At 43.7% G+C, this 25,653-nt stretch overlaps 1 protein-coding gene across 1 annotated transcript in view; it reads left to right on the forward strand.

Annotated features, from left to right (window-relative positions):
* The window catches only part of LOC309558547 (uncharacterized protein), a gene marked incomplete at its 3' end in the record, with an annotated part of 303,007 nt that overhangs the window by 70,134 nt on the left and 207,220 nt on the right, over positions 1-25,653 (forward strand). Inside the window, exons 6-12 of the mRNA XM_082261626.1 lie at positions 1,679-1,996; positions 8,460-8,804; positions 10,891-11,199; positions 15,316-15,660; positions 18,372-18,668; positions 21,193-21,552; positions 24,086-24,388. Coding sequence (XP_082117752.1) covers positions 1,679-1,996; positions 8,460-8,804; positions 10,891-11,199; positions 15,316-15,660; positions 18,372-18,668; positions 21,193-21,552; positions 24,086-24,388 — 2,277 coding nt within the window. The remainder of the gene's footprint in view (positions 1-1,678; positions 1,997-8,459; positions 8,805-10,890; positions 11,200-15,315; positions 15,661-18,371; positions 18,669-21,192; positions 21,553-24,085; positions 24,389-25,653) is intronic.

Consider the following 25,653-nt stretch of genomic DNA (forward strand, 5'->3'; position numbering starts at 1 on the left):
CTTGTTCTTGGGGCATTTTCCCTTCAGTTTTGTCTTCAGCAAGTGAAATGCATGCTCAATCGGATTCAGGTCAGGTGATTGACTTGGCCATTGCATAACATTCCACTTTTATTCCCTTAAAAAATTCTTTGGTTGCTTTCGCTGTATGCTTCGGGTCATTGTCCATCTGCACTGTGAAGCGCCGTCCAATGAGATCTGAAGCATTTGGCTAAATATGAACAGATAATATTGCCTGAAACACTTCAGAATTCATCCTACTGCTTTTGTCAGCAGTCACATCATCAATAAATACAAGAGAACCAGTTCCATTGGCAGCCATACATGCCCACGCCATGACACTACCACCACCATGCTTCACTGATGAGGTGGTATGCTTTGGATCATGAGCAGTTCCTTTCCTTCTCCATACTCTTCTCTTCCCATCACTCTGGTACAAGTTGATCTTGGTCTCATCCGTCCATAGGATGTTGTTCCAGAACTGTGAAGGCTTTTTTTGATGTTGTTTGGCAAACTCTAATCTGGCCTTCCTGTTTTTGAGGCTCACAAATGGTTTACATCTTGTGGTGAACCCTCTGTATTCACTCTGGTGAAGTCTTCTCTTGATTGTTGATTTTGACACACATACACCTACCTCCTGGAGAGTGTTCTTGATCTGGCAAACTGTTGTGAAGGGTGTTTTCTTCGCCAGGGAAATAATTCTTCGGTAATCCACCACAGATGTTTTCCGTAGTCTTCCGGGTCTTTTGATGTTGCTGAGCTCACCGGTGTGTTCTTTCTTTTTAAGGATGTTCCAAACAGTTGATTTGGCCACACCTAATGTTTTTGCTATCTCTTTGATGGGTTTGTTTTGTTTTTTCAGCCTGATGATGGCTTGCTTCACTGATAGTGACAGCTCTTTGGATCTCATATTGAGAGTTGACAGCAACAGATTCCAAATGCAAATATCACACTTGAAATGAACTCTGGACCTTTTATCTTCTTCTTGTAAATGGGATAATGAGGGAATAACACACACCTGCCCATGGAACAGCTGAGCAGCCAATTGTCCCATTCTTTTGGTCCCTTAAAAAGTGGGAGGCACATATACAAACTATTGTGATTCCTACATAGTTCACCTGATTTGGATATAAATACCCTCAAATTAAAGCTGAAAGTCTGCAGTTAAAGCACATCTTGTTTGTTTCATTTCAAATCCATTGTGGTGGTGTATAGAGCCAAAAGGATTAGAATTGTGTCGATGTCCCAATATTTATGGACCTGACTGTACTTACCTGTCCATGACCTTCTAAATCTTTGCCTACATAACCAGTACAGCCTCTTCTCCCAAACTCTCCTGGCCAGGCTGTACTCCTGCAATGAAATAATGTCCATTAAAAACCTTTGGAAAGACCACCAATTATTGGTTCTATCAGTGGATGGCCTTTCCATATGAATAAATGGAGATGGAAGCCAGGCTTGGAGATTCTTACATGTGTGTGGCTCCCACAGCATACATCATAGAGGAGTAGGGGTAGGTAAGTATAAGAGTTGGGTGGGTCCTGGGGTGGGATGCATTTAAAAGATATTTGCACTAAAAGTACAATCATCTTCAAATGATTCCATTGCCAACTTTCTGAGTCTGTGCTATTTCAGTACCTCTGTAAAGATAATATCTAAATGTATCTCTTTCGTGTCACAGGCTTTGCAAAGGTGAGAGATATCACTCGCTCCTCGGGTGTTACTTTCAGCTTAGATGTGGATCATTTTCACCCAGAAGATATTAGTGTATCTTGGCAGGTGATCCAGCCGCCATCAAACACACAGCCCTGTCCTATAGACTCTACCATTATAAAAACTCAAAACCAAGATGGAACCTTCAATGCCACCAGCACTTGTGAAAGCCTCAGAGAGAAGATCCAGGAAGATGGGGAATATGTTGTCCGAGCTGTAGTGGAACACAGCAAACTGAAACACCCAAAACAAAGAGAATGGAGAAGCGATAATAAAGATAACAGAGGTATGGTCAATATTTTGTTAAAGACAAGATTGTCATAAAATCTGACATTGTTGAAGCCCAAATACAAATTGAGACCCATCGTTTCTCTCTAATGACTGTATTTCAATATCTTACCTAACAAATTATTAATTTCATTGGTCCAACATGCCCCTCTGCTAAGTCAGACCTTAAACACAGCTCTACTTCAAGGAGTTCCTATTTAATTAAAGATGTGGTTACCAGTTCAAAGTATCAGAAGCTCCTGGTAAAAAAAAAAGCTTGAATTGTGGAAAGATTAGAGATGTCCAATTATCTGAAAAAGGAACACATTTAGCCCATTTACTTTGAAAAGGAATTCCAGGTAACACTGTAACATGAGGGAAGGAGGATGAATCTCAGTCATATGTAAGCTCCATGCCAAGACCTGCAGCTTATAGAGGTTTTTTCTCCACCTAAAAGGAGAGAGTGAAAGGAAGGTGCTTGCAGAATCCTTAAAGCGGAAGTGCAGCCTAATAACTTAAATTCTCCCCTGTAATCATTGATGTGAGGCGGAGTTCAGCCTTATGTGTCAAAATGAAAAAATCCCAGTTTTTCTCCCTGGATTCTTAAGTTTCAGTGCTGTCACATGGGTTCCATTCCTCTTCCTGCAGAGTCCAAGAGCAGCAAGTGGGTGTGGTTACTGAAAGCCAGTGACATCACTTTTAGGGAGGGGCACTGTTCCTGTGTAGCTAGTGGGCATAAACAGAATGGGAGGAGCTGATCATGGGTTCCCGCCCAGTGTTCTCTCATCAGTAAGGATGCATCGTACATCCTAATTCATGAGATAATGAAGAAATAAAATTGAGCCAATTACACAGGGGACGGGGGACAGGGGACGGGGGGGGGGGGGCACATGTACAGTATAGCCGTGTGGGGGTGGAAGGACACATATACAGTATAGCTGTGCTGGGGGGGGCACATATACAGTATAGCTGTGCTGGGGAGGAGGGGCACATATACAGTATAGCTGTGCTGGGGGGAGGGGCACATATACAGTATAGCTGTGCTGGGGGGAGGGGCACATATACAGTATAGCTGTGCTGGGGGGAGGGGCACATATACAGTATAGCTGTGCTGGGGAGGAGGGGCACATATACAGTATAGCTGTGCTGGGGGGGAGGAGCACATATACAGTACAGCTGTGCTGGGGGGGTGCACATATACAGTATAGCTGTGCTGGGGGGGTGCACATATACAGTATAGCTGTGCTGGGGGGGGGGTGCACATATACAGTATAGCTGTGCTGGGGGGGTGCACATATACAGTATAGCTGTGCTTGGGGGGTGCACATATACAGTATAGCTGTGCTGGGGGGGGTGCACATATACAGTATAGCTGTGCTGGGGGGGTGCACATATACAGTATAGCTGTGCTGGGGGGGTGCACATATACAGTATAGCTGTGCTGGGGGGGCACATATACAGTATAGCTGTGCTGGGGGGGTGCACATATACAGTATAGCTGTGCTGGGGAGGAGGGGCACATATACAGTATAGCTGTGCTGGGGAGGAGGGGCACATATACAGTATAGCTGTGCTGGGGGGAGGGGCACATATACAGTATAGCTGTGCTGGGGAGGCACATATACAGTATAGCTGTGCTGGGGGGGCACATATACAGTATAGCTGTGCTGGGAGGGGGGAGGGGCACATATACAGTATAGCTGTGCTGGGGGGGGGGGGTGCACATATACAGTATAGCTGTGCTGGGGGGGAGGAGCACATATACAGTATAGCTGTGCTGGGGGGGCACATATACAGTATAGCTGTGCTGGGGGGGCACATATACAGTATAGCTGTGCTGGGGAGGAGGGGCACATATACAGTATAGCTGTGCTGGGGGGGAGGGGCACATATACAGTATAGCTGTGCTGGGGGGGGGGGGTGCACATATACAGTATAGCTGTGCTGGGGGGGGGGGGTGTGCACATATACAGTATAGCTGTGCTGGGGGGGGGGTGCACATATACAGTATAGCTGTGCTGGGGGGGAGGAGCACATATACAGTATAGCTGTGCTGGGAGGGGGGAGGAGCACATATACAGTATAGCTGTGCTGGGGGGGCACATATACAGTATAGCTGTGCTGGGGGGGCACATATACAGTATAGCTGTGCTGGGGGGGTGCACATATACAGTATAGCTGTGCTGGGGAGGAGGGGCACATATACAGTATAGCTGTGCTGGGGAGGAGGGGCACATATACAGTATAGCTGTGCTGGGGGGAGGGGCACATATACAGTATAGCTGTGCTGGGGAGGCACATATACAGTATAGCTGTGCTGGGGGGGCACATATACAGTATAGCTGTGCTGGGAGGGGGGAGGGGCACATATACAGTATAGCTGTGCTGGGGGGGGGGGTGCACATATACAGTATAGCTGTGCTGGGGGGGAGGAGCACATATACAGTATAGCTGTGCTGGGGGGCACATATACAGTATAGCTGTGCTGGGGGGGCACATATACAGTATAGCTGTGCTGGGGAGGAGGGGCACATATACAGTATAGCTGTGCTGGGGGGGAGGGGCACATATACAGTATAGCTGTGCTGGGGGGGGGGTGCACATATACAGTATAGCTGTGCTGGGGGGGGGGGTGTGCACATATACAGTATAGCTGTGCTGGGGGGGGGTGCACATATACAGTATAGCTGTGCTGGGGGGGAGGAGCACATATACAGTATAGCTGTGCTGGGAGGGGGGAGGAGCACATATACAGTATAGCTGTGCTGGGGGGGCACATATACAGTATAGCTGTGCTGGGGGGGCACATATACAGTATAGCTGTGCTGGGGGGGAGGGGCAGATATACAGTATAGCTGTACTGGGGGGAGGGGCACATATACAGTATAGCTGTACTGGGGGGAGGGGCACATATACAGTATAGCTGTGCTGGGGGGGTGCACATATACAGTATAGCTGTGCTGGGGAGGAGGGGCACATTTACAGTGTAGCTGTGCTGGGGGCGGCACATATTCAATATAGCTGTGCTGGGGGTGGAGGGGGAGGGGCACATATACAGTATAGCTGTGCTGGGGGGCACATATTCAATATAGCTGTGCTGGCGGTGGAGGGGGAGGGGCACATATACAGTATAGCAGTTCTAGGGGGGAGGGGCACATATACAGTATAGGAGGGAGGGGCACATATACAGTATAGCAGTGCTAGGGGGGAGGGGCACATATACAGTATAGCTGTGCTGGGGGGAGGGGCACATATACATTATATACAGTATAGCTTTGCTGGGGGGGAGGGGCACACACACAGTATAGCTGGGCTTTGAATGAAGACTCCCATAGGAGAAGGAAGCAGGACACGGGGGAGGGGGGGAGGACTGTCAGTGTAGCTGGAAATGCTCGGGGGTCTCAGCTCACAGTCTACAATAATCATAGTAGAGGCAACCACACTAAGTCTCCATTTCCACTAGTGCCTTTAAACCAGAGAGTGTAAAGTTGGATCAAAGTCGCTCTAAATCACAATAGTGGAAATGTAGACTAAAGTGCCGTTTCCACTAGTGTGACTTGTCATGTGACTTTGGACAAAGTTGCATGAAAAGTCACAGCCCATTGATTTCAAAGGCACCCGTTCCCATCTATGTGACTTTGAAAATCAGCGACTTTGAAAAGGTGCCTGCACTACTTTGATGCAACTTGGATCCAGAGAGTATAAAGTTTGATCAAATTCACATCAAAGTCGCACTCTAAGTTGCAATAGTGGAAACATAGACTACGGCCCCTTTCATACATGTGTGACTTGTCCTGTGATTTGGGACTGCAAAGCCGCATGACAAGTCACACTCCATGATTTACAATGAGTACCATTCATATCTGTGTGACTTCAAGTTGCAATGACTTCAAAGTAGTCCCTGCACTACTTTGGTCTGACTTTGATGCTTTTTGAGGTCCAAAGACATAGGCATTGCTTCAAGTTCAGTAAAATCACAGCAAAATCGCGCGACTTTTAGGCCGCACAAGTGGAAAAAGGGCTTTAAGCTCCATTTCCACTAGTGCAACCAGTTAATGGCACCCATTCCCATCTATGCAACTTTGAAAAGGTACCTGCACTACTTTGGTGCAACTTTTCATGCAACTTTGATCTAGAGAGTGTAAAGTTGGATCATAGTTGCATCAAAGTTGCACTCTAAATCGCAATAGTGGAAATGTAGACTAAAGCTCCGTTTCCAGTAGTGCGACTTGTCATGCGACTTTGGACGCACAAAGTCACATGAAAAGTTACAGCCCATTAATTTCAATGGCACCCGTTCCCTTCTATGCGACTTAGAAAATCAGCAGTTTTGAAAAGGTACCTGCACTACTTTGATGCAACTTTGATTCAGAGAGTGTAAAGTTGGATCAAAGTTGCACTCCAAAGTTGCACTCTAGCCTAGTGGCTATGTTTCCACTGGTGCGACTCTTAACCACTTGCCGACCGCCGCACGACTATCTACGTGGGCGGTCAGCCCCTCACAGGCAAAGTGACGTAGGTCTACGTCGCTCGCCTGTGAGGGTTTAGGGAGCGAGCGCGCGCCGCCGGAGGCGCGCTCCTGCGTGGTCACGGACCCCCCCGCGCGTGTGACCGGCGGACCCGATGTCCGCCGGCCACTCGGCGATCGGCGGGGGAGAGGGAGAAAGTCAGGCAGCTTGTGTAAACAAGCTGCCTGTCATTCTCCCCTCTGTATGAGAGCTGATCATATGGATCTACTATGTAGATCCGTTGATCACTCTGCATACAGATGAAGCCACAGCCAATCACAGTTAGAATCACGCCCCTAGGGACACACACAGCCCCTCCCTCTCAAATAAAGTTAACCCCTTCACTACCAGTGTATTTTTACAGTAACAGTGCATATATATAGCACTGATTACTGTAGAAATGTCACTGGTAACCCCAAAAGTGTCAAAAATGTCAGTCAAGGGTCCGATCTGTCTGCCGCAATGTCGCAGTACCGCAAAAAAAATCACAGATCGCCGCCATTACGCGTTAAAAAAAAAAACAACAAAAATGACAAAAATCTTTCCCTTTGTTAGTAAACGCAATAACTTTTGCGCAAACCAATCAAAATACGCTTTTTGCGATTTTTTTTACCAAACATAGGTAGCATAAAACAAATTGGCCAAAAATGTTAAAAAATTTTGATTTTTACATTTTTTTTGGGGGGAATTTCATATAAAAAAAAGGGAAAAATATTGCTATTTTTGCAAAATTGACGCTCTTTTTTTGTTTATAGCGCGTGATCAAAAAATCATACAGGTGATCAAATACCGCCAAAAGAAAGCTCTGTTTGTGGGAAAAAAAGGACGCCAAATTCGTTTAGGTACAGCGTCGCACGACCGCGCAATTGTCCGTTAAAGTCACGCAGTGCCGAATCGCAAAATACCCCCTGGTCTTTTAGCAGCCAAATCCTCCGGGGCTTAAGTGGTTAAGTTGTGCGATTTAGAGTGCGACTTTGAGTGCAGCTTTTATCCAACTTTACACTCTCTGGATCAAAGTCGCATCAAGGTAGCGCAGGCACCTTTTCAAAGTCGCTGATTTTAAAAGTGGCATAGATGGGAACGGGTGCCATTGAAATCAATGGGCTGTGATTTGTCATGCGACTTTATGTGTCCAAAGTTGCATAACAAGTCACACTTGTGGAAACGGAGCCCAAAACTCATTACTCAGATGTAATGAGGAATATGAATGGATCTGTATCCTTCTACACTTTCACACATGTTCCTTTGTACCTTATTCATGTGATACACCCCCCCCCCCCCAATCCTCCCTCTCTCTCTCTCTCAGGAGAAGCTGCTGGCCTATAAAGCCAGGAGGAAATCATAGTGAAGGATAGGAGTGGTGGGAGGGATGGGGGTGGGGCTGGGCAGGTCTAGGCATGCCTGTCTAAGAAAGACTGACAACCTTTTCAGGAAGTGAGATACAGATTATCAAATTCAGATAAAAGGAAATAGTGTTGTCAGTGAAGAACAGGAAGAAGCTGTTTGTCCAGCTTAGATAAGACTTTCTAAGCAACACAAGCAGCTAGCCAGAAAATGAATAATATCAAAGATAAAGATATTTAACATACTATTAATAGGAAAAATTCATTTTTTTGACTGCAGTTTCCCTTTAAAGTGAACCTGTAGATAAGTTCTGCATGAGTAAATTTCCCATCCACATTTGCTGCGATAATCTGCTATGTTTATATATCTCATACACTTGCATATAACTCTGTTACTTATCTCATAATTTTTCCTCTTGTATAACTTGTATGAGTAAGGCGTAAAGCCGAAATGCGTCAGCATTTGTCATGTTGTCACTGCTATCCATGTTGGAATAAAGTATTTTACTTGGAAGAAGACTTTTCGTGTGCCGGCTTTATTCATATATAACTGGAAATTAATTTAAAAAAAAGCTTACAAAAAAATCTATTGCATAGGAAAAAAATAATTTTATGCCACAATCTCTTCTAGGTTTTCTTGCCCGGCCAGAAGTTGAGATGGTGCGAATACAAGAACTGTTTGTCAATAAACGTGCACAACTGCAATGCACAGTGTCACACTTTTACCCTGATGACCTGAAGGTGGAATGGTTAATGAAAGAAAAGGGAAAGGAGGAATTTCCTATAAATAACAGTGAGAGATACAATATTCCCAACAGCCAATCTCAGCTCCAACCAGACAAAACATTCACCCATACAGCACTTCTGGAGTTCACCCCATTACTAGAGGATGTGGGGTCAGAGGTCATCTGCAGAGTTAGCCATCCAAGTCTGAAGGAACCAACAGAGAGGACAACTGGACCCTTACAGGTGATGGGTGAGTACAAAAGCTCTCCCTTGGTATCCTTTAATGGTGGCTTTATTTTATAATAAAAGCAGAATTGTGGCCCAGCTTCCCCTCTCCTTTATCAAAATTGGAAATACAAGGACCTTAGATGATGACAAATCAATTTTCCCATTGCCTGCCCCATTTAGGAACATTGCAGTGTTCCTCTACCCAGACACTCTGCCATCCTCTAGAACAAGGGTCTCCAAACTTTCTAAACAAAGGGCCACATTACTGTTGTTCAAACCTTGGGTGGGCTGGACTGTGGGCAGTGGGAGCAGAAAATATCCCAGCGTCAGTGGAAGGAATAGTGCCCCATTTTTAGTATTAGGGGAGGAGTAGTGTCCCATCATTGGTATTAGAGCTCCATTGTTGGTATCATTGAAAGGAATAGTGCCCCAAGAATGGGATAAAGGCAGGCAAAGGGTCGCATCCGGCCCCTGGGCTTCAGTTTGGAGAACACTGCTCTAGAATAGTCCCACATGGCCCTAAGAATAATGCCCAGGTCTGTGCAAAATGGTTATTATTACACATAGTTAGGATTATTACATGCATATTGATTTCTGGAGATGCAGCAGTGCCAAGAATCAAAAACCCTGCTCCTGGGCAGGCCAAGTAGTGAGAAGTCAAATTTGCTGGCTTCCAACGTCTGTAAATGGGAGGATGCTGCGTCTTTTGTCCAATTGTTGATACCTTGATTACATTTTATTAAAGCCGATCTTCAAGCTATCCCCTGGCCCCTACTGCACTTTCTGCCCCTAATGGCCCGTACACACGATCCGAAAATCGGACGAAAATTAACGCTTGTGAAAGGATCGGACGATAATCGGATCGTTAGTACACAGCTTACGAGAGGCGATCACAACAGTTCACCCGATATTATCCGGTCGTGCAAGCATAAAAATTTTGATCGTATTATAACACATCGTACGATAATAGTATTATCAGTATGTTGTTCGTCTGAAAAAAATGGTGAGCAGTAGACAGCGCATGAGCAGTAGACATCATTTTCCCCTCACACGCTACAGCGTGGTTACGCATACCGGAAGCTAAGAATTATCGTCCGAGAAAATTCGTATCATGAGTAACCTCTCCCTTTAAGCGAATATTATTGAGAGCTGCTAGAATACGAAAAATAACGGATGGAACGTTGCCCGATTTTCGGATCGTGTGTACTGGGCATAAGTGTGTATTTTATACTTTTCTTTATTATACTTACCTTTTCCTGATGTCTTCAGACTGGTCACACGATGCACAGGGTCCTTTTCCTCTTTGGACCTTCACCTGGTGCTGGGTGATCCTCAGTGATACATCTGTCTTTAACTGTGAGACCAGGGCACCATAGTGACGCCCCTCAGGGGCAGGTCTAGGACATCCTGCATTCAGTGTGTCCTCAGTCTTTTAAATACTAGTAAATAAAATTCATAACTTCTAGGATTTGTATTTGTAAATCTTTAAAGAGAGATTCTGTGGAAATCCAAAATAATTGAAAAGAAGCAGCCTATATTGCTTTGCATAATACTTCTGAATAGAAATTGGCAGTGACTCTCTTAGACAACTACAGCTGTCAAATAATCTTCAGCATCTATCCCACTAGCGCATGTGTCAGATGCCTGGTCCCCTGATGCATGCTGTAGTTCAGGGATACTCAAACTACGGCCGTCCAGCTGTTGCGAATCTACACATCCCATGAGGCATTGAATATCTCTGACATTCACAGACATGACTAGCCATGATGGGAATTGTAGTTCCTGAGCAACTGGCGGGCCATAGTTTGAAGACCCCTGCTGTAGTTCTACCTGTGACCCCAATGTCTGCTGTGTCTAGCAGTGATGTAGAGGCCTGCAGATGGAACCACAGCACACAGCACTGGGAAAGCTACTTGTATGAGGGCTGAAGTGTTCTGAGTTGAGGAAGCTGCTTAGGTTGGAGGCAAAAAGTCCTCAGCCTTACAGAGGAATAGTCCAGATGAATGTGACCAATTACTGCTAGTCACACCAAAAGTGTTAGAAACATTTTTTTCTTTATAGACTAATCCCAGGGAATGATCTATATATTTCATATTTTTCTTTTGCAGCTAAACCTGAACTCCAGCAGCCAATACAACTCTCAGTCACAGACACAGGAGATGTGGTGGGTTGTTTAACCCTTCTAAACTTTTACCCCCAAGATATAAAGGTTAGTTGGACCTGCAATCCCCTCCATTACAAAGAGAATGTGTCAGAGGAGAAGGTCACTGCCAATCAAGATGGCACATTTAGCCTTGAAAGTCAATATAAAATTCCAGGAACACTCCTAGAGAACACACAATTTATCATGAAAGCCACATGGATACATGAAGCCATGGAAAAGCCAGAATACAGCGAGATCTCCATACAAGATGAAGGTATGGTAAAACATAAAATTACCAGGCACACTGTAGGACAATCAGGATAAGGTGACAGGTTCTCTTGTTGCTCCACCATTCACTATTGAAATGTTGATTTGTTTCTTTGTTTGAGCTGTCAGAGGTACCTGGTGCTCCCAGACATGGGGAGGCATGAGACCTTCACCCCCTTCTTTACATGATTATGGGAAGAGAATCGTTAAAGCGTTTTTTACCCCAAAATTTCAGTTTCCTGATATGTGCCTGCTGTACCATTCACTTGTATGAGAACATATCCGGTTCTCTTTGTATTGCTTCCTTTATGTGAAATCCCTGGTGATCCTGCTAGCCCCCTTACTTTCCTATTAAAAACTGACCACACTAAGCAGGAGAACACATCGTGGTCAGTTCTCTAGCTATGCTGGGAACTCAGTGTGCTCTCCTCCAAAGATCAGACTTGTCCTGACACACCCCCGATGTATGGCCATTCACTGGGAAGCTCAGAGTGCTGCTTCTCCTGCCCCAAGCTCTTATGCAGCTGAGAACAGGCCATCTCATTCACAGTAGCAACAAGGAATGCTATGCTTCTGAAAAACAATCTGTGTTCGGATTGCTTTTCAGAGGTGTTTGGCATACAGTGAGGAGGCAATATGTCACCTACTTATTGCCTGCATGAGCCCCTAAATACTGCATCACTGTGCCACACGTAATTGTGGGGCAGTTTCAGTGTGGCCCCCATTCACTTACATAGGTTGCATTTGGCAGGCAATAGTGCCAATGAAATGTGACAGAGGGTATAACTCCTGTCACAACAATGTGTATACCCCTAGCTGCTGCCTTTAGAGCTAATAGGAGAATGGTTGGAAGAGGGGGATGCTAAAAATTAGTCTCAACTGCGTTGTTTTTCTGCTCTTAACAGTATAATATAGATCAAAGAGTGGAAACAACTGGATTATGGTATTATACATAGAGTATATAAGTAATGATGTATAGGCTAGTAGAAATATACGGCCTGATGTAGGGTAGTTGTAGAGTGTGGATTTATTATTACCCGAAAAGGGTTTTACAGGGGATAATATAATATATATAATAAATTAGACTTGAGTGTTCTCAGTAGAGAATTCTGAAATTGAAGAAAAGTGAATAAAAGAAGAGGTTGGGGGGAGGTGGGTGTTATACAAAGTAATGTATATACAGTACTGTGCAGACGTTTTAGTCAGGTGTGAAGAAATGCTGTAAATGAAGAATGCTTTCAGAAATAGAAGTGTTAATAGTTTATTTTTATCAGTTAACAAATATAAAATAAATGGACAGAAGAGAAATCCAAATCAAATCATCAGTATTTGGTGTGACTGACCTTTGCCTTAGCCGCTTGCCGACCGTCGCAAGTAGATATACTGCGGCAGTCAGCCCCGGCCAGGCAAAGTGACGATTATATACGTCACTAGCCTGTGACCGGTTTGTGAGCCAATAGCGGGCGAGCGCGCGCCCACTGAGGCGCGCGCCCGCCCCGTCTCGTTCACTGGAGAGTCCGCGCTTGTGGCCGGCCGGAGCCGATGTCCGCCGGTCACACTACGATCGTCGGTAGAGCGGGAGAAAGGCAGGCGGCTTATGTAAACAAGCCGCCTGTCATTCTCCCCTGTGTAAAAATGGAGATCAGACGGTTCTACTATGTAGAACCGTTGATCTCTGTTTTTACACTAGTAGCCATGTCCCTATACAGTTAGAATCACGCCCCTAGGACAAATTTAACCCCTCCCTGTCCAATACAGTTAACCCCTTCCCTGCTAGTGTCATTTTTACAGTAACAGTGCATTTGTATAGCACTGATTACTGCAGTAATGTCACTGGTAACCCCAAAAGAGTCAAAAATGTCAGTCAGGTCCGGTTCACACTTATGCGAGTGCGGGAAGGCTGTGAATTCGCAGCCTGATCCCGCCCCCCCCCCCCCGGCAGTTCACACTGCCATATGCGATACGCTGGGGGTGTCAATGTAATCTTAAAGACACCCCCAGTTTGATCGCATATCGCAGTGCGATCGTGCAGTTCGCACAGGATCGGATCGCACAAGTGTGAACCGCTGTGCGATCCGATCCTGATGCGGCTAGAAAAAAGGGTCCCTGTGCGTGTTTGGTGCGGCTGCGGTGCGAATTTAGCCATACAAACTGTATGGCTAAACTCGCACCGCACAGCCGATCGCATGTAATGTCGGAGCAGTGCGCTCCGACATTACATGCGAACCCCGCACACGCACAAGTGTGAACCGGGGCTCAAGGGTCCGATCTGTCTGCCGCAATGTCGCAGTACCGCAAAAAAAATCGCAGATCGCCGCCATTACTTGTTAAAAAAAACCCACCAAAAATGACAAAAATCTTTCCCTTTGTTAGTAAACGCGATAACTTTTGCGCAAACCAATCAAAATACGCTTTTTGCGATTTTTTTTTTACCAAACATTTGTAGCATAAAACAAATTGGCCGAAAATGTTAAAATATTTTGATTTTTTTTGGGAAGTTCATATAAAAAAATGTGAAAAATATTGTTATTTTTGCAAAATTTACGCTCTTTTTTTGTTTATAGCGCATGATCAAAAAATCGCACAGGTGATCAAATACCACCAAAAGAAAGCTCTGCTTGTGGAAAAAAAAGGACGTGAAATTCTTTTAGGTACATCGTCGCACGACCGCGCAATTGTCTGTTAAAGTCACGCAGTAAAAAATTGCAAAAAACCCCCTGGTCAGGAAGGGGGTAAAATCTTCCGGGGCTTAAGTGGTTCTTCTGTGGACACTTACACACAGATTTTGAAGGAACTCGGCTGGTAGGTTGTTTCAAACGTCTTGGAGAATTAAGCACAGATCTTCTGTGGGTGTCGGCTGCCTTAAATCCCTATGTCTCTTCATGTTACTCCCGGCAGACTCCATGATGATGAGATCAGGGCTTTGTGGAGGCCAAATCATCACTTCCAGGACTCTGTTCAGTTTCTCTTTATGTTCAAGATAGTTCTTAACAACAATGGCTGTATGTTTGGGGTGGTTGTCCTGCTTCAAAATAAATTTGGTACCAATCACATGCCTCCCTGATGGTATGGCATGATGGATCAATATCTGCCTGTATTTCTCAGCATTGAGGACACCATTGATCCTAACCTAATCTTCTTCCATGAAGACCACTTCTTGCCAGACTTCTCTGGACAATAGATGGGTGTACCAGGGTCCCATTGGTTTCCCCCAATTCTGTGCTGGTGGCACTGCTGGACATCTTCCGAGGTGGAGGGAAGCAGGCATGATGAGTCTTTAAGGCCCGTACACACGTAGCGATTATCGGCCGTAAATATTTGGCCACCGACCGATCGGCCGATTGTCAGCTTGTTAGTATGATAATTCCGACAACCGACTGCGACTTTTCGGCCAAACAGAATCTGGTGTGCAGGCTATAAAATTTTTGTTGGCCAACACCAGAACGGCCGATTGTTCCTCAGTCAGTACAGAATTCGGCCGACAAACAGCAGATGAGCAAGACTGGGCATGCTCAGAGAAGAAAAAACACACGGAAAGTTAACCATCACATGAAATCACTTCTGCAGTCGGCTGTTGTTGGCCGACAAAATTCGTGTGCAGTCTTTAGCACTTTTCAACCGACAGGACAGCACCGGACAAAAGACAGCCGATCGTTCGGCCGACAATCGGTACGTGTGTATGGGGCTTTAGTCTGCTGCATTAAGTTTCCTTGGCCAACCACTGCGTCTACAGTCTTCATGGTTGCCTGTTTCTTTGTGCTTCTTTAAAAGAGTTTGATTATTTGAAATGATGCTGGTTTGAAGCTAAAGGGTGGTCACAACAAATGTTGATTTAATTTAGATATTTCTTCTATTTGCTCACTTTGCATTTTGTGAATTGATAAAAATAAACTATTAACATATACTGTATATGTTTGAGGGCGTTCTTACTTTACAGCATTTCTTCACACCTGCCTATAACTTTTGTACAGTACTGTATATAGACAGAGTATATGCTAAGCTTGGCACAGACGGAGCTACACAGTTCCTACACAAGAGTGTAAATGTGGGTCAGAATTTTACACTATTCACAATCTAACAATAATGTTCCTGAAATGTTTGATTTTGTGTTAATACATTTTAGATTTTCCATGGCGTCCGAGAATTGAAGATATGAGCCCTCTCATTCTGCAAGAAGGCCAGAAGACCAAAGTGACATGTAAAATCTCCAGTTATTTCCCAGGAAATCTAAGAGTGACTTGGCTGGAAAAGAAAGGGGAAACTTTAACCGACCTTACAAATAAATCATACAATTACCATATACCTGATATAAGACATGAGAGAATGGCTGATAACACCTATCAGTGCACCCCTTCCCTATCCTTCACCCCGAGAAGAGACAAGGAGGATTTGGAATTTATCTGCCGAGTGAAACATCCCAGCCTGGAACACCCAATACAACAAAGCACGGGACCACCTAGGATAAATGGTGAGTTTTATAAAATAAATAAATGTATCCTTCAAAGCAGCCATTGCAGCAGCAATAATAAAGCTAAACTCTGTGCAGATAAGCAGGGTCGGGACAAGGGGTGGGCAGAAGGTAGGCTGCCCTGGGCACTGTGGTATCATGTGAGGTGAGAGGGCACCACAAGGAGATGGGGGGGGGGGATTTATGTTGGAACAGGAAATTTGGGGGCAGCAGGGGGTAAGTACTGTTCTAGGAGAGGAAATTTGGTGGGGGGGAGTGGTGATTTGGGAGGATTTGTGTTAGAAAGGCGGGTGGGGGAGAAGGTTTATGCTAGAAGGTGGGATTTGGGAGAAATTTGTGCTGGGTGGGCGAAATTTGAAGTGGGGGAGAAAAGATGTGTACCAGGAGGGAACATTTTAGGGTAGAGGATTTGTACTAGGAGGGATACATTTTTTTTTTTTTTTGGGGGCGGGGGGGGTTTGAGCGAAGATGACTTGGGGGGATGGGCGGGCAAAGATTTGTGTTTGGAGGGGGTATTTCAGCAGGGTGGCAGGTTTGTACTTGGAAAGGGGTGGGGGATTTATGCTAAGGGGGTAATCATGCAGATTAGAGCTCAGTGTTTTTGTGGGGGGATTTTTGCTGGTACATAATGCTCGGGAGGGGGGGGGGGCAGTTTGGCAGGTTCGCTCTGGGCTCTAGGTGACCTTGTTCCAACACTGCAGATAAGATACAAAGGAACACAGCTCTCTGTTCATCACTACATTGTTTCCTTTAATTTTTTTATTAAATACAAGCAGTGAAAATACTACTGAATCTTACTATAGGTATATCTCCCACAGACAGACCCCCACTGTACAACTAAACTGCCCTCCTGCATCGCACCTGCAGCCCCTCTTCTCTCTCCACCCACACCCCACTTTTATTCAGCACTTACTGCCTTGCACCCCCACTCCTTTTAGATTATCACCAGCCCTGCAGTCCTCCTTCCTTTAGCTTTCAATGTACCTGTCACCATGTTGCACCTGTCATCTCTCAGTACTCACAGCACCTGCAGCTATATACATTTTCACCACCTACTATGGGTGCATGCGACCATGCCTTCAATCTCCCTTATTTCACCACCTTGCCTGCAAGCTACACTTTTCTTACTAGTCTCCATCTCTATACCACCTTCTCTCAGCACCCACCACATCTGCCACTTCCCTACCCTCAGCATCCACTGTGCCTGCAACCCCCATTCCTCTCACTACCCACTACATCTGCACCCCTCTTCTCTCACCATCCATCAATCCTGCACTCCTCTTCTCTCCCCACCATCCATGCATGCACCCCTCTTGTCTCACCACCATCCATGCATGCACCCCTCTTCTCTCCCCACCATCCATGCATGCACCCCTCTTCTCTCACCACCATTCATGCATGCACCCCTGTTCTCTCACCACCATTCATGCATGCACCCCTGTTTTCTCCCCACCATCCATGCATGCACCCCTGTTCTCTCCCCACCATCCATGCATGCACCCCTCTTCTGTCCCCACCATCCATGCATGCACCCCTCTTGTCTCACCACCATCCATGCATGCACCCCTGTTCTCTCACCACCATCCATGCATGCACCCCTCTTGTCTCACCACCATCCATGCATGCACCCCTCTTCTCTCACCACCATTCATGCATGCACCCCTGTTCTCTCACCACCATTCATGCATGCACCCCTGTTTTCTCCCCACCATCCATGCATGCACCCCTGTTCTCTCCCCACCATCCATGCATGCACCCCTCTTCTGTCCCCACCATCCATGCATGCACCCCTCTTGTCTCACCACCATCCATGCATGCACCCCTTTTCTCTCACCACCATCCATGCATGCACCCCTCTTCTGTCCCCACCATCCATGCATGCACCCCTCTTGTCTCACCACCATCCATGCATGCACCCCTCTTGTCTCACCACCATCCATGCATGCACCCCTCTTGTCTCACCACCATCCATGCATGCACCCCTTTTCTCTCACCACCATTCATGCATGCACTCACCACACCTGCACTCCATGTTCCACCATGGCTCCTGTACTCTCCTTCTCACCACTGCACTTGTGCAGCCTTTCCCAATGCCGATGGGGGACTCAAGAAGAGGAGCAGCAGGGCAGCTCTGTGCATTACACATGTAAAGAGCAGGTAAGTATAACATGTTTATTATTTTAGAAAACAAAAATGAGGGGTTTACAACTGATTCAAGATTGCACAAGGTGATTATAATGAAGGCTGAACTTCTCATTTAGGAATCAGTCTGGAAGGGACACAAATTATTTCTTCAGAATAAATAATGTTAGAGATCTGCAACAAAGTTTAATCAAATCCTTACAATACACATTGATCACCCAGAGGTTATTGATTTATTTCTAAAAAAGTGTTACACCTTATCTGCAGCAGAGATTAGATTAAAAGATAGATAGATAGATAGATAGATAGATAGATAGATAGATAGATAGATAGATAGATAGATAGATAGATAGATAGATAGATAGATAGATAGATAGATAGATAGAAAGATAGATAGATAGATAGATAGATAGATAGATAGATAGATAGATAGATAGATAGATAGATAGATAGATAGATAGATAGATAGATAGATAGATAGATAGATAGATAGATAGATAGATAGATAGATAGATAGATAGAATGATCTAGGCCAATCTCTGTTGTTAATTGTATTTATTTCCTTTCAGTACCCCCCCAGGTGTTGAAAGCTGTAACATTCACCCCCTGTGGATCAGACCAGGTTCTCTGTTCTCTGAGTTTAATGAAGTTTTACCCTCAAAACATTGACATAACATGGAGCTATACAGAACGGCCAACTAAAACTTTACCGTCAATCAAGAAAATCATTCAGACCAATGATGAGAAAACATTTGATGCCATAAGTGAGTGTACCATTCCCTGGAAATGTTTCATGTCCTCGGTGCGTGTGACCTGGAAACATGAGTCACTAAAGGAGGCCGGATACCGAGATCTGTCTATAGCAGGTACTGCAACTTATACACTTATAATAAGTGCATTATATGGTATATTCAGTAGAGCTAAACCCTAATTGGAGGATATTTATGTGTATAATAAACAATTACTATGTTTTTTTTTTTGCTTCTCGGTGCTGCTGATCCCTTCCAGCCTCTTTCAGCCACTTCCTGTCTCCATGCTCTCACCCCAGTGTCAGCTGCACATCATTGCTCTGGACTGTCTTTGTGATGGTGATAATGGTGTAACAGGCATTGGTACTGGCACTTGTACTTACCACCCGGGGTGCATGTGACTAAGGTGACAATACAGGAGCACAACTGGAAGACAGTTGTCACTCTGTAACAGGAAGTGCCTGTATCCATGGCAGGATCACCAGGTATTATTTTAATGAAAGCTGTGGATTTGCAGATTGAAAATAACGTTTTACATTACATTGACAGTGGAAGATTATATGGGATTTTTGTGATTGGGTTTACCTCAACTTTAAGCTAAATTCCAGGTTTACTCTCACTTTGAATAAGCTGGCCCATATGAAATTTTCCTTTTACTGTTTGATGCGGCTGCTGTCAGCACTTAATAAACTGTTTGCAGCATCAGTATACAGCGCTGTGTTCTGGCAGCGGTACAGGGACTCCCCGTATGCTGCTGAAACAAAATCAAGTTTTGTGAATGTTTATTTTGCCATTCAAAGAAAGCAATGTATTTTTATCATTGAATACAAAGCTAACTCTGATTGGCTGAGGTGGAGATTGTGACATTGCCCCCTCCAGCTCTCAGCCGACCTCCAAATTTTGCTGCTGTGATCTGATTTCCTGATAGAGGGCGAATACATTTGTTCTCTATGATCCCACTATATGTAGGAGTGTAGCCACCCTCTCTTCTTCGCTCCCAAGATGGGCTATTATGGGATGTGTAGTGTGCAGTGTGCATGATCGTAACTAACAAACACTGCTCATTCCAAACAAAAGTGAGGTCAAAAAGGAGAGGTTCAGGAGCTCACAGGGGATGTTAGAAGGTGACAGAAAGACACAGTAAGAAACAATTTAATAACAAATAGGTTACAGGACCTTTCGGTAGGGGAAGTGTATGTAATATTTTTTGGAGAATTTTTGGAGAGCTGGCCATACATTGCACAATTGTCTTATTAAATTTTCTTTAGATTTACCTTCACCTATGTAGTACAAGGACATTCCTGATTGCATAAAAGTTATAAGTGTTTAGATTTGACCTCATATTATATGGTTTAGGTAAATCCTAAAGGAAAAGTATACAAGAAGATTGTATAATGTATGGCCAGCCTAAGGGTTTCAGGAGCTGCAATGATCTGCAGCGCAATGTGCTGACCAATATCCTACTATAAAACCTGTACAACTAGGGACTGCGTAGGGACTTTCTTACAGTCTCTATTTGCATGTACAGTGCCTTGAAAAAGTATTCCTGCCCCTTAGAATTTTCCACATTTTGTCATGTTACAACCAAAAATGTAGATTTAATTGGGAATTTATGTGATAGACCGACACAAAGTGGCACATAATTGTGAAGTGGAATCAAAATGATAAATCATTTTCACATTTTTTTACAAATACATTTCTGAAAAGTGTGACGTGCATTTGTATTCAGTCCCCTTTACTCTGATACCCCTAACTAAAATCTTGTGGAACCAATTGCCTTCATAAATCACCGAATTAGTAAATAGAGTCCACCTGTGTGTGTAATTTAATCTCAGTATAAATACAGCTGTTCTGTGAAGCCCTCAGAGGTTTGTTAGAGAACCTTAGTGAACAAACAGCATCATGAAGGCCAAGGAACACACCAGACAGGTCAGGGATAAAGTTGTGAAGACGTTAAAAGCAGGGTTAGGTTATAAAAAATATCCCAAGCTTTGAACATCTCGCAGAGCGCTGTTCAACCCATCATCTGAATATGGAAAGAATATGGCGCAACTGCAAACCTACCAAGACATGGCCGTCCACCTAAACTGACAGGCCGGGCAAGGAGAGCATTCATCAGAGAAGCAGCCAAGAGGCCCATGGTAACTCTGGAGGAACTGCAGAGATCTACAGCTCAGGTGGGAGAATCTGTCCACAGGACAACTATTAGTCGTGCGCTCCACAAATCTGTCCTTTATAGAAGGGGGGGTGAATACAAATGCAGGCTCCCACTTTTCACATATTTATTTGAAAAAAATTTTGAAAACCATTTATAATTTTCCTTTCACTTCACAATTATGTGCCACTTTGTGTCGGTCTATCACATAAAATCCCCAAAAAAATACATTTATGTTTTTGGTTGTAACATGACAAAGTGTGGATAATTTCAAGGTGTATGAATACTTTTTCATAGCACTGTAAATACACATATCACTAGTCACACACATCACCTGTCCCATGTCAGTGCACCTATGGTATTCCATTACATTTCGCCGCAGCTTTATATTAATTGCAATTTTGTATTAACTGAAATCCATGCAATTAGAGTAACAAAGCCAATCAAATGGTATTCAGGGTATAATAAATGCGGTTTGATTTACAGATCTTCCCTGGCGCCTTGTGATAGAAGAAGTAGACAAAATGCCAATACTTGAGAACACCGAGGCCAACCTGAAGTATAAAATCTCTCAGTACCTCTCACCATTTGAGCTCTCTGTGACTTGGCATAAGAAAGAGAAGAATGGAAAACTGACCCCTCTTACAAATTATAATTATAATTCAAAATATAGACAAAATACATCCATCCTTCAGTTACAACCAGATAACACATACAGCTGTACAGCTGGTTTACTGTTCACCCCAACACTTCCAGATAACCAGGGGTCAGAGTTCATCTGCCGAGTGGAGCACCCCAGCCTGAGGACACCCATAGAAAGAAGTACAGGACCATTACAAGTCTGCGGTGAGTTTCTTCTTGGCATAAGAAAAAAATAAATTTTTAGATCATGTGTAACAAAAAAAAAGAACTGATTTTTTCCTTGCACATGATTGAATTACTGAAGTCTGCACAACTTCAACCCATTGACTGAACTGAGTAAAAATTTGCAAAGAGAAAGTTCACTTAGGTTAGTGAATAAGGTGAAGTTGTTTGCAGTTTTTTTCTACCTAAATTTTCCCTTTGTTTTATCTCATTCACTAAGATAAGTGAAAATTAATTTACAAGGTGACAATGTTCTACTACTTTAGTAAATTGGGGTAATTGTGTTCAGTTCATTTCTAATTATATACAACATTTAGTGTTTATTTACAAGTATTATCTACTACTGTTTCATATGTATCTGATGAGTCTGTTTTCGGCTGTGTTGGAAAAATGGAAATGCTAACCATGAAAGTGATTGGATGCCAGACAACTCACAGCGTATTGCATTGTAAGGAGAGTTGATTTTAAACAGTATTTACAACCTGTAGGAGCACCAACCCAAATGGTAAAATATCTCAAAATGCTTCAATGTTTCACCATGAGAGCACATAAATCCAACAAAGGAATTTGGGGGACAAACACCTCCCTTTTAATCAAGGCTTAAAATCAAGTCAGAACCTAAATGGGCTGCTAAACCAGCTTTAGTAAATTGATTTCTTTTAGTTATAAATGGATAAATCAAAAGAATCACTGCAAAGGTTTGCTAACGATAGTGGAAGTAGCACTAAGCAATAATGATACTGCCACTACCTCTGTCACACTTTTGCACTGATTCTCCTTATCTACCTAATTATAACTGTCAGAAATGATTTTATTAAAGCTGGTTTTTAAGTCCATTATAGCTTGGTCTTGATTTCAAATCCTAATTAAAGGGAGAATTGTTTGGCCCCCAAGACGCATTGGCTGTTTTACGTGAGTTTGCTGTAAAACATTAAAGTATTTTGGACTTTTTTTTACCATTTAGATTGGTGATCCTACTGTTTGTGTGAAAGGAAAAAGTGCGCTGGTCTGTGATATGCTGCTCCCAGATGAAAAATAATGTGTGATAAGTGATAGATGGTGCGCTATATCAATAAAAATGTACAATAATTGCAAACAATAAACAAATGCAACCTTAAAATATAAACAAAATATATTGGTGCAAAATGTGTGGTATCAAAGTCCCAGGACACAAACGTGTCAATAGTGGAACCACTACCAGTGGTATATTGGTGACAGATGGTGATTGATTCAAATAAGTGACTTGAAATTCCCTCCACCTGTTGGAATTCCTCCTTACCGGACGGAATAGAGTAAGTGCTTTTCTATTGCAAAATGGACGATCCCGGTGCTCAAATCAAATAAGTGCTCCCCACCGTGCACATATAAGAGCCCGTTACCAGATGAATGAGGATACCATGCACTGCTCACTGCTCTCAGATCCAAACGATACCAGCAGCCACAGATGGATGTAGATGTCATGCACCGCTATACTGTTCTCAGCCGAGTGTATCTCTATATCCAAGCAGTGCTGACAGCCACTTGTTGTGAATGATTAAGAGGATCGTTTCACTCCAGCATCACATGTAAAAGAATAACTGCCAATGGTGCATTACCCTTGATATTACTTTATTGAGATAAAAGATTGCACTTACATGTATGAGGAATGAACTTCACAAAAGGTTACAAAGCGCTGAGGGATTCCTATGTTTTGCCTGGGTCCGGCTGCAGCTCGGATCCCAAGCGACGTGGTGACGGCACGCCTCCTGTCTGACGCGTTTCCGCCGATTGGCTATCTTCAGAGAAAGGAGGTTCTCTGAAGATAGCCAATCAGAATACATTTAGTGACATTCTGGGTACATTCTGAATTGCCTTATCAGAGCCGGTGAGCTTGCAGAATAGGCATGTTCTCTTCACTGCTTTCATTAAATAAGTTGAAGAACCTTTTGAAGTTATCTTTTTTTGGAGATTTTGGACACTGAAAGGAACTGCCGTCTATATGGACCGTACGTGTTGTATATCATGGGGGAACATGCATGCATTGCTTTGAGACATACCTGATGGATCCTAAAGAAGCTGTTTCAGCGAAACGCGTTGATCCGCCAGTGAACCTTAGTGTATACCTCTTTATTAGGATATGCTTGTATATACATGTACCATTATCTTTACTATCTCTGTTTTAAAGATTTATATGTAAAACTCTGTGTACAAATAAAACATTGTCATTTTTATTGAAAAAAATATTTTTTTTCTAGTGAGTATGTGGCACAATTAAATCCCCTGTTGCCCAGGTGTGCTTGATCACCTTTCCCCAATATTCCCTATATCCCTTTGCCTTATACTCCACTTGCACACCTGGACCCTGTCCATTTTTTCATTTTGATTGGGGACGGTGCCTCTGTATTTACTCAGCCGATCATTCTCCACACAATCTCCAAGTTACTGTCTTCTCCATCTCTTCAGGCAAAGAAGGGCCACCTACGTTCTCTTAGAAAGATTTAGTTTTATATTATTTAACAAATCTGTTTTTGTCCAGCTTGTCCCAGATACAGGGATCCCGTACAGTGGTCTCTTACAAACAGAAGAGAAGCTGTCTCGATTCTCCATCTGCATAGATTTTATCCACAATCCATAGAAATTAAATGGACCTGCAGTTGCAGACAATTATTGACATCAGAGGAGGATTATGAGAACAATTTAAACTCAACGTTTGATGTGACAAGTAAATGCAAAGTTCCTCAGGAACACATGACACATCCAAATCATACAATCAGAGTGACCTGGAAACATGTTACTATGGCTGATCCCGAGTCCAGAGAAGTGTGTGTAAGAGATACAGGTAAATACTGATATGCGATGACAAATTTATCTCACTTCTTCTGCAATGCCAGGTTCTGTCACAAGGGTAGAAGTATTATCAAGAGTCAACAAGTAGACCGAATCACATGGTTATGAAGTACAAACAAACTTTTGAAAAGTATGAAACCAGCCTGGAGAAAATAGAGTCTATAGATGGGAAACTTAATCAAAGTCTAAATGTTTTTTTTTTTTATCCACCCCATCCCACCCAAAAGTTCCTTTATGTCAATAACTTTAAAAATCCTATTTTAAACACCTTGTTTCTGCAAATAGTTTCTGCACTGTTGTCGCCATTTCTCACTTGGCCTCTGTGGGTGATTCTTACGCATGGATAGTATGGTGCTCATGTAATGATTTGCAGAAGTACTGTGAGCCCAGGCTGGAGGGCATGTCCATGACAACCTGAGCTCACAGGAAGTGGGTTAAATGATGGTGGGCATCATTCAACCTGACAGATTAGTGGCATCTAGTGGTGAAGAAGTCTTACAGTGGGGGAGGCGGTGCTGAAGAGGAGGTGAGTATTGCAGTCAGTGCTGCTTTTTTATTGTTATTCATACTGAGCTGCATATTTTATTATTTAACCACTTGTCGACTGCCTAACGCCGATTTACGTCGGCAATCAGCCCCTCGCAGGCAAAGCGACGTAGGCCTAGGGAGAGAGCACGTGCCGCCGGAGGCGCGCTCCCGCTCGCTCACGGACCCCCTCGCGCGTGTGCCTCATTACAGCCGGAGAAAGGCAGGCGGCTAATGTAAACACAGCCGCCTGTCATTCTCCCCTGTGTAAGAATGGAGATCATACGGTTCTGCTATGTAGGACCGTTGATCTCTGTTCTTACACCTCAAGCCACATCCAATGACAGTTAGAAGCACGCCCCTAGGGTAACACTTAACCCCTCCTTCTCAAATAAAGTTAACTCCTTCCCTGCCAGTGTCATTTTTACAGTAACAGTGCATATGTATAGCACTGATTACTGTAGTAATGTCACTGGTACCCCCAAAAGTGTCAAAAATGTCAGTCAAGGGTCCAATCTGTCCGCCGCATTGTCGCAGTCCCGCAAAAAAAAAAAAATGCAGATCGCCGCCATTACTCGTTAAAAAAAAAAACAACAAAAATGACAAAAATCTTTCCCTTAGTTAGTAAACGCAATAACTTTTGCGCAAACCAATCAAAATATGCTTTTTGCAATTTTTTTTTACCAAACATATGTAGCATAAAACAAATTGGCCTAAAATTTAAAAAATTTT

This window comes from Pelophylax lessonae (genome assembly GCF_965119305.1).
Source record: "Pelophylax lessonae genome assembly, chromosome: 6".
Lineage (NCBI taxonomy): Eukaryota > Metazoa > Chordata > Amphibia > Anura > Ranidae > Pelophylax > Pelophylax lessonae.